Genomic DNA, 17305 nt, shown 5'->3' on the forward strand with positions numbered 1-17305 from the left:
GCCTCTGAATCTGGTGGCAGTGTGCCAGCTTCCTTTCTGCCAGTAGCTGTCTATCCTCAAGTCCTGCTCTACTTCTTTTCCACCCCAACAGTTTTCTATCAGTAGCCAGTCGATGTTATATAAGTTCTTTGGCACTTCTGTGGCCTGTGCATGTATGCATATGCATGCTCACAGTTTAAGCTGGGCTGCTCTGGCTCTGGGTGGGGAGCACAGCTCTATCACCAGAACATTTGCCTCCAGCATTTCACGGATTAACTCCGTCAGTTCACGAGGGGGAAGGGAGCTACTTTCCAAGTGTGAGTACTTTTTTTTTTTTTTTTTCTCTTCTCATCACCAAGGAGGTGTGTCCAGTTTTTTTCGCCAGTTAGCTACTTTGTAGGAGCCCTGGAGTCCAGGCAGTGGACTTTCCCCAATGAGTAATGGAATTTGTATTTGCAAATCAATTCTGCTGAATGAAATGTTATATGAACATTTTCCCAGCCCCCTGGTAATATCCCCCCCATTTTTTTTTTTTTTTAATGGTGCCGATTTTAAAAGAAAGCGCAACTTATCTAGTCCTAGCTCTCAGTCCCAGTGAAGTAATAGGGCTCTGGTAGGACGGTCTCAATCAAAACTGTCAACCAAGTTTGTCACTAGTCCTACCAAGTTTTGCTTTCACTGAATCCCTCTGCACCCACGGGCAGCACCCGCCCCCACCCCCGAGTCTGCTTCCTCTCATATCGCAGGACCCACCTCCCCTTCCAATACTTCTTTCTGGATGGGACGTGAACAGCTCAAACTAGAGGCAATGGCAAAGGTTTTTAAGGATCAGCACTCCGTGGCGGCATTTAGAGGCATTTAGTGAAGACGACGGAACTCCAAGGCAAAAGGGTGAATATCGATTTATGGAACTATGGGTGTCGGCGGATGAGGGGGAGCAGGTGGCAGGTGCATCTGCGGGGGGCGCGGCGCGTCCCGGCCCGGCCCTGGCGCTCCGCGTGGGGAAGGTGCGGCCGCAGAGCACCAGCTCCCCCCAGGCGCGGCGACCGAGGGCCGAGGACGCCGGGGAGCAGACGGACCCCCCCCTTCGCTCCAATTTTTAGGAAGCAGAACAAAAGAAGGAAGAAAGAGCGGAGAGAGGAGAGAGGGGCAGAGAGGACAGAAAGAGAAGAGAGCAGGGAAGGGAAGGGACGGGACAGGACCCGAGAAGCCCAGCGCGGCGAGGCGGCGGCGGGCCGGGGGAGGAGGAGGGGGGAGGAGGGAGGAGGTGCCCCCCGCGCCCCCCGCGCCCCCGCGCCCCCGCGCCCCCGGCTCCCTTCCCGCCGACCTCGGGGCTGCCCCCGCCGCGCCCGCCGGCTGCCCGTCGTGGGGCGCGCCTCCCCCGCCCCGCGGTCACACTTCTTTCGGCCCCGGGCCGGGCGATCCTGGGTGGGGCGGCCGCGCTCGGGGGGCGGGGGCGGGGGCGGGGGCGGGGGGCGGCGGAGCGCCGGGCCGGGCCGGGCCGGGCCAGACGCCGCGCGCCGCCGGGGCAGCCACCTGAGCCCCCGGCCCGGGCCCAGGGCGCGGCGGGAGCCCGCGGGCTGGGGGCGGGGGCGGGAAGGGGGCGGGGGAGGGGGAGGGGGCGGGGGGCGAGGCCACGGAGCGCGACCACGTGCGCCGCCCGCGAGTCGCGGGGTCAGAGCCCTCCACCCCCGCCCGGCCCAGAGCGCTCGAGCGCCCCGGCGCCCCGCGGTCGCCCTCGCCCTCGCCCTCGCCCTGTCGCCCTCGCCCTGTCGCCCTAACTTTTCTCCGACTTGCCTGCGAGGAGGAACCTGCCGCCCCGCCCGGCCCGGGCCGCGGGGATCGGCGCTCGAACCCGGCCGCGGGGCCTTCCACCTTGCGCCGCCCCAGCCGGGGACCCGCGGGGGACCCGCCGGGAGGCGCGTGAAGGAGGGGCGGGCGGGCCGGCGGCGCCCGGGCGCCGGGTCCGGGGGGACGCGAGCAGCGGAGCCGGGAGGCCGCGGACCCGACTGCGCGGCCCCGGCGACCTCAGCGCAGTGATGCCAGCATGTAAGTCTCACCTTGCGGCTGAGAACTCCTTCACACCTTTACCTGCATCCACCCCCCGCGCCCCCACCTCCCTCCACTAAATGATTTTGTAAGGACTGCATCGACAGAATAAACCGGTTTGTCTTCAGTTTGACCCCGAGGCGCGGAGGAGCGAGCAGGTCCTGCCAGGCGGAGCTGTGGCATGTGTGTGCGGCTGGCTTTTTTTTTTTTTTTTTTTTTTTCCAGGGAGAGGTAAACCTCACATTTGGGCGGTGGAAAGCATTAAAAAAAAAAAAAAAAAAAAAAAGGGCAGGGCTTCAAGAATGGGGAAAACGTGTTTTCGAGTCAAATCAAACAAGGGCTAACAGGCACGGCTCCTCCATCCAGGGGCCTCGCCCTGCCAAGAAAGAGCGATCCTGGATCAGCACCGGGGGGCTTGGAAGGTACTGGTATCCCGAGAAAATGTTGACTTTACACATTGTCACCCCCGACTGTAGAAGTTATTCTTGCATCTTTGAGTTATTTGAATGGTTTAAGAAGAAAAAAAAGAAAGAAAGAAAGAAAGAAAGAAAGAAAGAAAGAAAGAAAGAAAGAAAGAAGCGCGCAGAGAAGTTTCTTGGTTGTATTTTGTAGATTAATGAGTAATGAAGGACTCTGTCATTTTACGGGATGGGGCCTGGGAAGCGACTTGCCTTGAATTAGAGGTGGGGGACGTAGGGGTAGGAATGGTCAGAGAAGTCCCAAAGGTTCTGATTTAATGGAGTGACCATGGAAGCGGTGAGATTCCTCAGGGCTACCCTGAGAAAGGGCCACTGAGCACATCCAGAATGCAAAGAGAAGGATTGTTCTAAAAAGGGCCTGTTTTTGCGGCCAATGCAGAAGTTAATTTTCTTGTAATATGTAACGTTCGCTCTGGTGTTTTCTTTACTCTTGCGCAGATACCCTGACAGACATTTTGCTCCCTTCCACAAGAATACAAGTGTTTCTAGAAATTCTTATTGCCCCTCCCTCCCCCAGCTACTGGATCCTTAAGTATTTTCATTAAAATCTCCTCTTTCAGCTTCATACCTGGGAAGACTTGCGCCTCAGGCCCTGTCTTTCCCTTCCTCCCAGTGTCTCCTCTTCTCCCCACCCAGCACACAGTTTTAAAACAGGAAGAGTAGTGCCCACTGCAAGCCTAGCACTCTGCCCTTCTGTTCCTGGTAGTGAGCAGTATAATTAGAAAAGAACTACTTATTTTTGCTAGAATTGCATGTGAAGTAATCCCACACCTGTGAGTTTTAAGGTTTCATTTATGCCCGTTGGAATCAGCAAGGTATAACCTGAACTAATTTACCTTGGGATACAGCCAACAGCCCCACATAAGACTTGTTCTCATATGCAGGCGGCACATTTTGAATGAATGTGAATTTGTTTTAAACATCAGTTTTTCCTGAAAGTATAGTAAGGTTTTTAACAGCAGATATTCGCCTAGCTTCCTTTCAGCTTTCCTAGGTAATTTAGATCTTATGGGAAATGAAAACAAGTGTGCATACCAATTTTTAAAATAAAATATGTGGACCTGAACAGCAGGTAATGTACAGATTTCCTCATTATGTAATTAATTTATGTAGCTCATTTGAATTGCATATGATTAAAACTTCTGTCATATAAAGATACGAATATTTAATCACATAAAATATAAAGTTTAGTATCCTGATTTGAGTTTATTGAGCTTTTTGGACTGAAAGTTTTTCCATTTCTTGCCAGATTATAGCTGTTTCTTTTACCATTTTGCTGTTTATGATTCACATGGAATGGCTTAAGATGATCTGATTCTTTTAAGATATTAGTGTGTTAGAATAAATGGAAATAATACTAATCTTTCCAAAGTAAATATTCATAGTATCTTACTGAAAAATGTTACAATGTGGAACACAAACTCTGTTATCTTTTAAATTTAAATCTTAATGGGTTCAGGCATACAAACTAAGATATTTTCTGCCTGTTCTTTGCGGTGAAAGTATTACTATGTTGTGACACTCAAGTTATGAAATTACAGATTTTATAAATATACTTGGAGTTATAGTGACTACATATTTAATAGATTTAGCAAGGCTCCTGTTAGCTGGTCTCAAGCTTCATGGAGCTCCCGTTCGTTCCATTTATGGCTTATATAAATTACATGACATTGTGCTTTTCCAATATGAATGGTGAAAGAGGCTATTGTCTCTTGGCTTATGGGAAATATTAGAAGCTTGTAGTTTTACTGCCTAACTGGACACGTCACTCTGATTTCTGGAAATAATGATTTGAAAGAGAATCAGTTTATACATTAAAAATAAACTGACAACCACTTCCTTAAACTTGACCGTTTTCTAACTGCCCATCTCTTATGGAGTTTACATTTCTGATGGGATGATTAAAACTTTCTAGAGACAATTTAGACTTTAGACTAAATAGAAGAAGACTTTGTTCAATGTGTGTGGCATGCTGAGGCAAAAAAAAAAAAAAAAAAAAAAAACGTATCCTTCCATTTCCTTTCTGTTTGGATGCCATTATTACACTATCTACATTGGATGGCATTGCGATGCATACTGGGTGGCTGGCGTGAAGACATCAAAAGGACTTTGCAGTGGTAACTAAAAACGCCAATAAAACTTAAGCATGGTTACCTGAGTATCCTCTTACTTTCCCTTAAAGCATTACTCAGGATGGAATTATTTAGAATGCCTTGAGGAAAACTTCAGAATTACTGTGTTTAAAACATTGGTAGCAAATATGACAAGGGCTTAGCATTGGTAAAAAGAAATCACAAATTAGTAAGAAAAATATTTCTATTATAATAGAAACTACAAAAATGATGAACATGCCAACCCAAATAAAGGAAATCCAAATGAGATGGTACTTCTGTAAAACTGGTGATGAGGAAACAATAATAGTGATGGGAGTATCATGATATAAACATTGATACACCTCAGTGTAAATTGGATGGGTGTGTGGAAATTTATTTATAAATAACTTTAAACCTACAGAAAAGTTTCAAGAATGATACAAAGAACACCTGTTTATACTTTACACAGAATCACTTAATGTAAAGGTTTACCCCATTTGTTTTATTTTCCATCCTTCTTCCCTCCACCCACTACTCTCAGTAGATGCACACAGTATTTTTCCTGACTCACATTAAGTAAATTATATACATCATGGCTTCAGGCTTTACTTTTTTAGTTGAAAATTTTATTGAGATGTTTGTTGATTTATGTGCAGTCGGAAGAAATGGTAGAGATCCCATGCCCTTTACTCAGTTTCTCTCGGGGATAACATTTTGCAAACTGTGGTACAATACCACAACCAGAATACTGAGACAGTATTCTTTTTCAGACATTCCCAGGTTTACATGTACTCAGGTGTGTTTCTCAGGGTTGCCTTTTAATTTCACCTGTGGTACCAGTCATGGAACAGTGGCTATTTCTGCTCAAATAAGGGTCAAGATGTGTACAGATTTGAAGAATAAACCTTTTTACCTTTTCGAAGTGGGGGTGAACACAACTTAATAAAATAACTTGAATTGAGTAATAGAATAGCACTTTCTCTTATTCATTGCTTGAGCTCAGGAACATGATCTTTAACCAGAAGAAGAAATACAATTGTGAGCACAGACTTGAATAAACCAAATTACATTCTTTTCACTCTAGAAGAATTATGGTACTCTCGCTGCCACTCCTCATGCCCCTTGGTGACAATTTTAACATAAATATATGTTTTGAGGGGGGGGAATCCCTGGGTGGCTCAGCAGTTTAGCACCTGCCTTTGGCCTGTGGCATGATCCTGGAGTCCCAGGATCAAGTCCCACATCAGGCTTCCTGCATGGAGCCTGCTTCTCCCTCTGCCTGTGACTCTGCCTCTCTCTCTCTCTCTCTCTCTCTCTCTCTCTCTCTGTCTCTCATGAATGAATAAATAAAATCTTTGAAAAAAACAAAAATGAATACGTTTGGGATATGAGGAATGAAGTAATTCTGACCACTGTGGTTAATAATAGAATTAGTGCCATGTCAATTACTCAACTGATTTCAAAGTTTCTTCACTAAGTTCTCTTTAAATTTGACTTTTAAGGGATCCAGCAGGAGTAAAGAGGTGCAAGATAGTAGGTAGGTTGTCTAGATTACAGACTATTTCAGTGATATGTTTGGTTTATTTATTTTTATTTTATTTTTTTTAATATTTTATTTATTTATGAGAGACACAGAGAGAGGCAGAGACATAGGCAGAGGGAGAAGCAGGCTCCATGAAGGAAGCCCAATGTGAGACTCCATTCCAGGATTCTACGATCACGCCCTGAGCCAAAGGAGTCCCGATAATATCTGGTTTAAATCACATTTACAAGGGGAGCATTGAGGTTAAAACAATTCCTGTGGAAGGGTTAAGTTCTAAAGCTCCTGAAATAGGACTTAAGCATGTTGTATTTTGTCACCTATGCAGTTTGAAAAGGGGAGCAGGTTTGCAGTAGAGGTAGCTTGGTTCTCAAAAAGAACAAGTGACTAGGAAGCCAGGTGACCAAGTTGGCAAGTGGTTTAATGTATTGTTTTTGCCTGTGAAGTGATAGGTTTTGTTGCATAATTTTTAGATTCTTTTCAGGTGGTAGAAGTCCATGGATGGCTCTCTTTTACTTTAAAAAAAAAAAAAGTTCTTTCTCTCTTTAGAACTTTGAGGCTACAATTCAAGTAATACAGGATTATGTTTTTTGTAGTTCCCATTTAGAACCTTAGTAACCCTGTTCAGGATTTTCCGTTCTTGTGAGAAAGTTGTTTGAATCTCAAGGATGTGTCTTTGCTAAGTGATCCCCTGAGAAGACACACAGTGCTTTCCTTCCTCTGTTCTATTCTTACTTTATTTGTTTCTGTTCTTCAGTAAACAGTAAACTGGATGAAAGTTGACTTGCCATGTGGTTTAAGTTTGGTTCTAAGTACTTGTCCTATCCTGGGTTCCTTTTCAATACAAAGTGATGGAGTATTGAGAACCAGAACACATGAAGCCCCAGATCATCGTTTGCAGCTCTTGTCTGAAAGAATTACAGGCAGATTTTGTAAAACAGCTTCAGGATTGATTATGGAATCCCTAAATGTCAGAACCTGTTGTAGCAAAACAAAGTTGCATGATGAAATAAATAGTATTGAATGTTGCCAAAGCTAACAAACATGATTCCTTGAGGATTGTTTAGAGAGTACATAAGTCTAAGAGGAGACCATTATTCCCATACTGATAAAGGAAAATTGTCATATGCCGCAAAGGTTAGGAAACTGGGAGTTCTCTCAGGCTGATGACACTCCTGACTGTGTGTGGTATAGCAGGCTGCTAAGTTTGATTGGTCTGCCCCTCGGTTTCCTGGGCCTCAGTTTAGGAGCATACTCATTCATCCATGGCATGAATGGGAAACACCTCATTCATCCAACATCAGTGGGAAATGGATCCATCCTTCCAAATGAGTGAACTTTCCATGTAACAGCAGTCTATCATCTACCCTTTTAAAGCTTTTACTAAGTGCCATGTAGTATTATCTCTATCTTTTTGATGGATGGTATCCTATTTACAGAAGAGGAAATAGTCCAGAGTTTAAAGTACTTGCCTGTGAAGTCACACAATAAATAGAGGCACCAGGTTGTAATTTTGCTATTCCAGAGCTCACATCCATCATTATTATATATTATTATGATGTACAGTGGCATGTTGCTTCTCATAAGTAGTAACATTGCTTTAAATTTCAATTATTTTGGATAAATGTGTTTTAAGACCTACCTTCCATTCAGAAAAATACTCTTCAGGTCTTAAGCTTTGCCAGTTTAGAATTTCCATTAGGAGCTGTGTGATGCTAGAACTTCTAGTTGAGCGAATATAAAAACATGGCATGCATGTCAGACAGTACTCAAAATTTCTGCATTCATGGCAGACATGAATCATCCTTTCCCGTTTCTGTTCCAAGGTGATACAGAAGTAGTCCCAAACTCAACTGATGGGTGTTGGTTTATGACATCCTATTGTCTGTTCTTGTTTAAACCTTTTCTTTTGATTTTATTGTGGACAGAATAACCACAATTATACTGGAATGGTAGTAGCAATAATAACGGCTAATATTTTTTTTAAGGATTTTATTTATTCATTTGAGAGAGAGAAAAAAATAGAGCAGGGCAAAAGGGAGACGGAGAAGGAGAAGCAGACTCCCCGCTGCATAGGGAGCCTGATGCTGGGCTCCATCCCAGGACCCTAGGATCGTGACCTGAGCTGAGTTGAAGGCAGATGCTCAACCATCTGAGCTACCCAGGTGCCCCAATAACATCTAATATTTGTTGAGCAATTGCTGAGTGTCAGGCACTTTCTTAAAAGATGTGATCTGATTTAATCATCCAGCAACTCTATGGATTAGGTTCAATTGCCATTTCTATTTTGCAGGTGAAAAATAGGAGGTGCAGGGTAGTCAAGGAAATTACCCAAGGGTGGCATAGCTCACAAATAGCAGTGACTCTCTTGTCGACTCTAGAGCTTGGTCTCTGCTGCTTAGGTGGTCTCTGACAGTAAAGGATAGATTGGAAATGAAGGCTTGAGGCAAGTGCAGGAATCATTTGATGACTATTTTTGCTTGTCTGAGTATTCCCTTTCCTACTTTTCTAGTTTTGTGTTTAGTGTTACATATTTTACTCCAGGTAAGCAACCTTCAGGTAAAAAAGGTATTACTCTGATCCTACAGTATCTTATTAGTTGTTTCTCTTTTTAGAAATAAAAAGACTCTCAGTTATCACCTGGAACTATGGTAACTCCCATAGTTGGAGATTTTTAGGATCTGGAGATTTCTTACCATCTTCCTGCCTGATGGCTCTCATGCTTACGGGTCCCTGTATGGACCTTCTGATGATTGACCTTTATACTTGCTGCCCCATTCACAGGCTTACCTGTTTTGATGAGGTTAAGCCAATGCGAGGTATCATTACCACTGTTTGAAGCCAAGATAATGTGGATGTTCCTATCTAAAATATCATTAGGTACAATTTTAAGTTTAAAGATCAGACCATTGTATGGATAATTATTTGAGAATTTTCAAAGCAGCAACCCTCCACGTAATGCCATATACTAGTTTCTATAATGCTTGGTGTTTACTAGGCATTTAAAAACATTGAAAGCTATTGTTATTTATAAGGAAATTATTCTTTTTTGCATATTAGTGCTTCGTTGCTTTTTCTTAGGGGAAAGCGCATGATTGGAAAATTTATCTTAACTGTTTCCATTGGTAAAGCAGCAGATGTTATAAAATGAAAACATTTCCTTTAAGTCTAAATTTTTGGAAGATTCTAGAAGAGATTGATATAAAATCCTCTTGCCATCTAGATGGGCATATGACTCGTGATGCTGAAGGTTGAAGCTGAAATTGCTTTATTTTTTAATAAATGAACTTGAATTATCTGAATTTTTCCCCGTCTTCATTGGGAAATCACCTATTATACCTAGACTCTGATAAGGAAGGTGCCAGCAAGTGCAAATGACATGCGTGAATTTCTTTTTTTCTTTTGCCTAATTAGCTAAAAGAGGTGATTTGGTTTATCATCTCTAAAGTTCCTCCTTTATTTGGAAGCAAGGTTGAAAACGATTTCTGTTTTCCAATCTCTGCTGAAAACCTACACTTTGACTATTATTGTCCTAACACTTTAGTGAATACTGAGTGTCCTGATGGTTGCTTTCTTCTGTTGCAGGATGTTTCACTCAGATCAAATGTGGAACTGTCATTGGAAATGGAAGCCACATTCTCTTTTGTTCTTATTTGCTTTATGTATTGTGTATGTTCCACTTTCAGGTAAGTAAGACTTTTTCTCTTTCAAATCCTGAATTTAATAGTGATAGCATTGCCTTCAGTACAACTGTGCTACTTACTTAAGTCAACTTTATTTCTTGTCTTTTTTCTGCTTCTGTCCTTACAGACTTTTACTGTCCATGGCCTCTCTGACTTTCATGTGAATACTATTATTTTGATCATTGTTCTGTTTTCTGACGAGTCTATTTCTTTAATCTTTGCTGCATTTCTATTAGCTTTATTTATTTATCCAACCATATGGAATGATGAGATAGCTACATGTCTGACATTAAAAATGTGCTAGCTATTCTACTATTGAATAAATATACAGTATTCAGTTCTTTCACTTTTCAAGTTTTCATGTAGTTACTTATGGAAAGTATAGACTTTGCTGTTTGTATTTATCCTGATTTTCTTACCATGTTGCAGCATACGACAAGAATTTGAAATTAAGTATTTAGACCATGAAGTTTATTTAGTTGGCTTAAAATGATATGAAAAATTTCATTTTAGTTGTATTTTTAGAGTAAAAATATCAAATATTTGTAATTAGAATTTTTTTCTGAACTTTGAAACAAGATCCTTTTAGCTATTGTTGCAAGCTAAATTTTCTATAAACAGTTAATTATGTGAATGAGCCTATCAGAACCTGAAGAATGTCAGTGATATTTAAAAGTGAAGTGTTTCTCCATGATTATCTGATTTTGTTCCTGAGCAAATTGCATTTCATGGAAGTCCATTTTGTTTTCCTGCTTTTTTAAATTGCTGTTTCTTTCCGTTTACTATATTTGTTTTTAGAATAAATTGTTACCCAGGTAGTCTTATGTATTTATTACTTGGGGTTTAATCAAGATTTTATACATTCCATATATATGATATATCTGTATGTTAAAAATCCTGAATTTAATTAATCATGAAAATAGATTATCTGCTAAAACTATTTATTCATGGATTGAGAAATTCAACTTGTATTTAATATATAAGTATGATTTTCCAAGCCATCAAGTATTTTAAAAGTTTCAGCTACTAACTTCGAAAATTCCTGGCACTTGTTTAATGGCTTCAAAACAAAACTGATCTTTGAAGTCTTTTGTGTATTTGTTTCAGTTTCATGATAAAGCCACTCTTTACTTTCATTGCCAAAAGAGGAAAGAAACAAGTAAAGAGAACTGAAAATAAATATACATCGGATTAACTAGGTTCCAGTATTAGACTTTTTCTCAACTTTCAAAAATGACTCTCCAAGAACCAATTACATGATGTATAATAAATTATGATATTAAAATTAGTCGAGGTCTATTTACTTTCATTTTTGTTAGGTCATGGCCTTTGTCGATTTTGGAGGCTTCTTCAGAGTTTAAATTGAGACTTTTTATTTTTGATGTCAACATTTTAATTGAAATACCCACATCATTATTTTAATCACTTGAATCAATGAAATGAAACACATGTTCTCAGACTAATTAAAAGAAGTCAGCACTGGCTAGGACTAGGGTGGGGCCAGGGAAGCCCCTGGGTTGCAGAATTTAAGGAGGGCACTCATTCTCAAGGTCATGGAAATCAAAGTCCTTACGTCTGTTTTTAAGTTACTGTCTCATACAAGAAATCTTTTTAAAGAATTTCTTTCATTACCAAATACTTTATGTGCATCATGTAAGGCTTTGTGACTGATGGTAATCTGTGTTTACTAATGAGCCCAGAATGCTATGTATCTATATACCTGTAAGCAATGACTCACTCAGAATGCCACTACTTCAGCCATGAGTGTCTAAACTCACAAAAAATACTTCGGGGATTATTATTGGTATTTTAATATAAAATTTTTGCCTTACAACTCAGTATGAGATTCCCTAAAATAATGCATATCAAAACTTTATATATATCTGCTTTTCAAAGTTTTATCTTTAAGTCATAGTGTAATTTTGAATAACTATTCTTGAGAACATTTGATGCTTAACTATGATGTGGTATCTCAATGTTTGCACTCTCTGACATTTTCATGAGTGACCCCTCGATGACCCCTATGTGACCTTAAGGAATCCAGTGGCTTTTAATGGCATCCTGATGCCAATGTCTCCTAAATCTGTATTGTCAGCCCTGTCCTCTTCCTTGACCCTGGAGTCACCTCTGGGATTGCTTATCCATATCTATAGTTGGATATATAATGGCCTCAAACTTCACAGGTGCAAATAAGACTCTTGATTCCTACCTCCTATCCCAAAATCCACTTCGTTTTCAATCTGTACAGTCTACCCTACTATATCCTGCTGTTCTCTCCCACCTTACAATTTTCTAGATATGTTGGTCCATCTCTTTCTTTTTTTTTTTTTTAATTTTTATTTATTTATGATAGTCACAGAGAGAGAGAGAGAGAGAGAGAGAGGCAGAGACACAGGCAGAGGGAGGAGCAGGCTCCATGCACCGGGAGCCCGATGTGGGATTCGATCCCGGGTCTCCAGGATCGCGCCCTGGGCCAAAGACAGGCGCTAAACTGCTGCGCCACCCAGGGATCCCCATCTCTTTCTTGACCATGCCTCCCTCACCCCCTTTTCTTCCTAACTGCTCACACCTGGTTCTTTTTTGACACTCTGATCTTAATTATTACCACTTCAGATAAGCCTTCCTGTCCCCCAAAGGCACCCCTTTGCCACTCTCTTACCATGTTACCCTTTAGTGATAATCTATAGATTTTGGTTGCTCCCTTGGTTGTTAAGACTTTGGTAATTTGGCTGAGATAGCTCAGGTAGAGGTTTGGCAAAACCGCTTTTTATTGTTAAGACTGACACTTAGCTGAGATGATTAAAAATTAGAATCCTGTAATTTAATTTGGATAACATCTTTGTTTAATTAAAGTAATAGAATTGCAAGGTTTGGTCTTCTAGTAGATAAGTTAACAATTATAGTTTCATGGGGAATTTATAAAGCAAGTAGTACAGAGATTTGTGCCCTTCAGGATTTAAAAAAGGAATGTACAAAATGTCATTGTCTCTTGACAAGTGATGAATATAACTTTCAATAGGAACTACAACAAAATAATAGCTGAATATTTAAACTAATCCCGTAGAGGTGCAAATTAATACAATAAAACATGATTTTTTTAATCCACTAGCTTGAGAATATTTAGAAACATTGCTAATATCTGTATCCAGTCTTATCAGAGTTATTGGGGATAGGGCACATAATAACACTGTTGGCTCTGTCCCTTGGGAGAATAAGTAGACAACATTTTTTAAAAATTAAGAATTTGTATTTTCTTTGATACGTGACTCCCACATGTAGGTTATCTATTTTACATAAATAAAAAACATAATATATAGAGAAATATGTACTGGTATGTTAACTATAACTATAGTTGCTTATAACTATAAGCAAACATGTGGCAAAGACTTTAATTGTTCTTCAATAAGGGCATGGCTATATAAATTATTTTAATACTATGAAATATCATGCAGTCATTCAAAACAATGTGGTCAAACTGTCTATATTGGCTTTAAAAGAGGTCGGTGATAATGTTAAGTCAAAAAACAAATCGCTGAACAATATCAGATTTGTACTAGGTTGTATTACAAAACTTGAATGTGTTTTACATGTATATGCTTGTTTAAGATTATATAAAAATCATAGTAAAACTTGGAATGATACACATCAGGTTTTAAAATGGGTCATCCTCAAGAGCATAGGTTGGAATGAGAAAGGGAAAGGCAATGGAAGTTTATACAGTTCTGAATTATTTGCTTGTTACAGTGAAGGTATATTACTTTAGTAATTTGGAAAAAAAAAAGAAAACCTGATAATTTTTTTAAAAGCCACATTTAAAAAATGGCCAGGGAGACCGTTGAAGTACATGAATGTTATAATTTTCTGTTAGACATGTAACTGTTACTCTGACTCTTCTTTACTTAATAGGAATCTCTTAAAGGTGTTTCAAAATATAACCTCTTTTTATGTAGCATGACACTCCATGACTCTGAAGATGAATGATGGTATCTCAAGCAGAATGAAGGTTACTGCTTCAAGTAGAATGGGAAACAAACAGCCAAGAGCCAATGAATTCCTAAGCAACCAAGAGCCTATATCCACACAGATAGGTTTAGTCATGAGCACTGAAGGAGGAGCCTCCCATCTCTCCTGAAAAACTGGTGATACCAACAGACTATTTCAAAGCTCAGTGTTGTTCTGATATCTATGATGCATCAATAGCTAAAAGGGGAAGTGTTCTTAAAAGTACAGTCTGGCCTGAATTGTGTACTTTCTAGCCCAGAGCACACCATAGTTCTAGAAGGCAGGTAGGTAATTGGGCAGAAGCAATCCTGTACTTTCTGTTTGTTTGTTTTTCTCATAATCAAAGAATGAGCAATTATTCTAGAGCATCAATTACATTGCAATCTATATTTATGTGTTAGGCATATCACCTTATGCATATTTTTCATATATTTGATCAAAAAGGCTTTCAAATGCATAGAAAAATCATCTTTTTACAAGTCTTCCAGGCTTTTTTGGCCGTTTTATATTCATGTGTCTCAAAGTTCAAAAACAAGGTTCCTGTTGTGCCAAATATTCTCTTCTCTAATTCCAGTGTGGTTAACTAGTATAACATGGTGTTATATTAGTTTCATGTGTACAATATAGTGATTCAGCACTTCCATATGTCATCCAGTGCTCACCAGGACAAACAAGAGTTCTCCTTAGTCCCCATCACCCATTTTACCCATCCCTCACCCACTTCCTTTCTGGTAACCATTGTTCTCAATGGTTAAGAGTCTTCCTTGGCTTCTCTCTCTCTCTCTCTTTTTCCCCCCTTGCTCATTTGTTTTGTTTCTTAAATTCCACATAGGAATGAAATCATATGGTATTTGTCTTTGACTCACTTGTTTCACTTATATTTCACTAACTTATTTCATTATACTCTGTAGCTCCATCCATGTGGTTACCGATGGCAAGATCTCATGCCTTTTTATGGCTCAATTATATTCCATTGCCTGGATCTACATACTAAATCTTGTGATATACATACCTTATATCATACCATACCATGTATATACATACTACATTTTCGTTATCCATTCATCTATCAGTGGGCACTTGGGCTGCTTCTAAAATTTAACTATTGTAAATAATACTGCTATAAATCATCATCAGGGCAATGCAAATCAAAACTGCAATAAGAGGGATCCCTGGGTGGCGCAGCGGTTTAGCGCCTGCCTTTGGCCCAGGGCGCGATCCTGGAGACCTGGGATCGAATCCCACATCGGGCTCTCGGTGCATGGAGCCTGCTTCTCCCTCTGCCTATGTCTCTGCCTCTCTCTCTCTCTCTCTGTGACTATCATAAATAAATAAAAATAAAAAAAATGTTTAAAAAAATAAAACTGCAATATCACCTCACATCTGTCAGAATAGCTAACATCAAAGACCCAAGAAACAATACGTCTTGGTGAGGATGTGGAGAAAAAGGAATTGTCACACACTGTTGGTGGGAATGCATACTGATGCAGCCGTCTAGAAAAGAGTACGGAGGTTCCTCAAAAAGTGGAACTGTCCTACAACCCAGCAAATGGTTCTTATCAAGTGAAAAAATAGCCAGAATAATGGCTATTTAAGAAAATTATATAGTAGTAAAGTTTGTTTTTCAGTTAGGATCAAAATGCTTCAAATTACTGTCTGCAGCCATCAGCTAAAAGGCTCTTTTCTTATTCTACACCTGAGATTAGAGGAGCCAATTTGACTGAATAAACAAACCCCAGAAATTTGTACACAAAAATTTCCTTGAAGCATCTTCTCAGATAATTTCCTTTGTGTACCTTTGAGATGATCTGAATTCAATGTAGGTAACTATGAAATCTTATATTGGGGTCAGAAAGTCAATCACATAAATGTGGAAAGACAATGACTTGTCACCACTGTGACAATTTCAAGTGATGAAGCAGTGTGATAGGGCCACTAATGAAACTGACCCCATTTAGAAGGCATTAGGGAGAGGGGTTGTCAGTAGAATATCCTACACTTTCCTGGTCAGGTCACGCTGTCCAGGCATCCTTTAGAGATGATTCTTTAGATGATCTTCTTTAGATGATCCTTTAGAGAGATTGTAAACAGGAGCAGGAGCAGATCTGCTTGGTGATGAGTCTCAAGTGGTCTGGGGGATGTTTTAGGACATCTGTCTCTGCTGTGCTTTGGGAAGCCTCTTTGGGGGTGGGCTGCCACTGTAGACTCAAACCCCTTGCCAGACACAATATGGTTGCTTTCGTGTAACACTTCTTTTTTTTCTTTTTAAGTAAAAATCCTGCTGAATTAAAAAAAAAAAAAGGAGAAATGGCACATTTACTTTAGAATCATGAAGTCAGTTGGAGTAAGAGAGTGGCCTTCAGGTATTTGAAGAGTGGTCATTTGTAAGTGATAACAGACTTATTCTAAATTTTCTCAGAGAAGAGATAAGAAGATTGACTTGGTACTCTACCAAATGACTCTCCTAGTAATTAATTGACAAGAAATAAAACCAGCTGTCCTTCAAATTCCTCATCATTGAAAATCAGGACATGAACAAAGAATCTTAAAGTTGAAAAAGAATTTGTACTAAAGACCGTGAAGTTCTCTTCAGTCTACAACTTGAGAGAGAGAGAGTGGTACACTCTAGTTTTTTGAGGTACACATAGTTTTGTCTTGCTTCAAAAATTTCTTCTGGATGCATTTCCTTTCAGTTTAGCAGGTAATTTTTATATTGAACTGGAGATCGGGCAGGCCACTGTGTTTGACAGGAGAGTACTGGGGGAGCTCTAGACTTTGGCAGATATAGAATTTTCCTCCACTTTCAAATAAATCATTCTTTAAGGAGTTTTCATTTTATTTTCAGCAAGTAGAATATGTGCTTTTTGATACCATTCTTACTATGACTGCAATGTCATAGGATTCCATAAGTGAAGAATGTGGAAAAGAACAAAATGGAAATGAACCAGAGAGAGAGAAACTTATTTCAGATTTAATAAGTAAATATATTTTGCAGGGTGTGGCAGCAGGGGAGGAGGATGTGGCAGCAGGGGAGGGAAGTATGGAAGTTAGATGAGAAAATACATTCATCCCACAATGAGCGTGAAGTCACAATATTACAAACATCCTTTCCCTTCCACTATATTAGGAGAGTAAAACACCTGAAAAGAAAACAAGGTCTTTTTGCCAGCACACGGGTGGAGGCTTTCACTAGTTCAGATAAACTTTTCTAACTATTTTAAAAGAACTAAAAAACTCTCAGCGAAAATAACATAGTCTTAGTTTACAGTCATTCCTAAATCACCTGCATCTTAAACTTGTGGTTTAGAAAGGATACACTGTTTTTACAAAGTTACAAAATTTCTTCAGTACATCAACTCTTAGGAGTCAAAAAAGATGTCTTTCTCTAGTGTAATCTGCTTCACGCTTGGTGCCACTAGTTTAAAGAAAAGCAAAAATGTGTTCACACTAGAGCCCAGGTGATAGATTGTGCCAAGTCAA

General features: G+C 40.2%; 1 protein-coding gene across 6 annotated transcripts in view; it reads left to right on the plus strand.

Annotated features, from left to right (window-relative positions):
• Nucleotides 1-713: 713 nt before the first annotated feature.
• ADGRG6 (adhesion G protein-coupled receptor G6) overlaps nucleotides 714-17305 on the plus strand; it is a 138660-nt gene continuing 122068 nt past the window's right edge. For 4 of the 6 annotated variants that reach the window (XM_038526199.1, XM_038526202.1, XM_038526203.1 and 1 more), the window contains exons 1-2: nucleotides 1928-2028; nucleotides 9726-9826. In XM_038526199.1, coding sequence (XP_038382127.1) covers nucleotides 2027-2028; nucleotides 9726-9826 — 103 coding nt within the window. In that variant the 5' untranslated portion in view covers nucleotides 1928-2026. Of the gene's footprint in view, nucleotides 871-1927; nucleotides 2029-2246; nucleotides 2451-9725; nucleotides 9827-17305 lie in introns of those variants that run through there. The other 2 variants (XM_038526200.1, XM_038526201.1) reach the window with 2 other exon arrangements.

This window comes from Canis lupus, chromosome 1, assembly GCF_011100685.1.
Source record: "Canis lupus familiaris isolate Mischka breed German Shepherd chromosome 1, alternate assembly UU_Cfam_GSD_1.0, whole genome shotgun sequence".
Taxonomy (NCBI): Eukaryota; Metazoa; Chordata; class Mammalia; order Carnivora; family Canidae; genus Canis; species Canis lupus.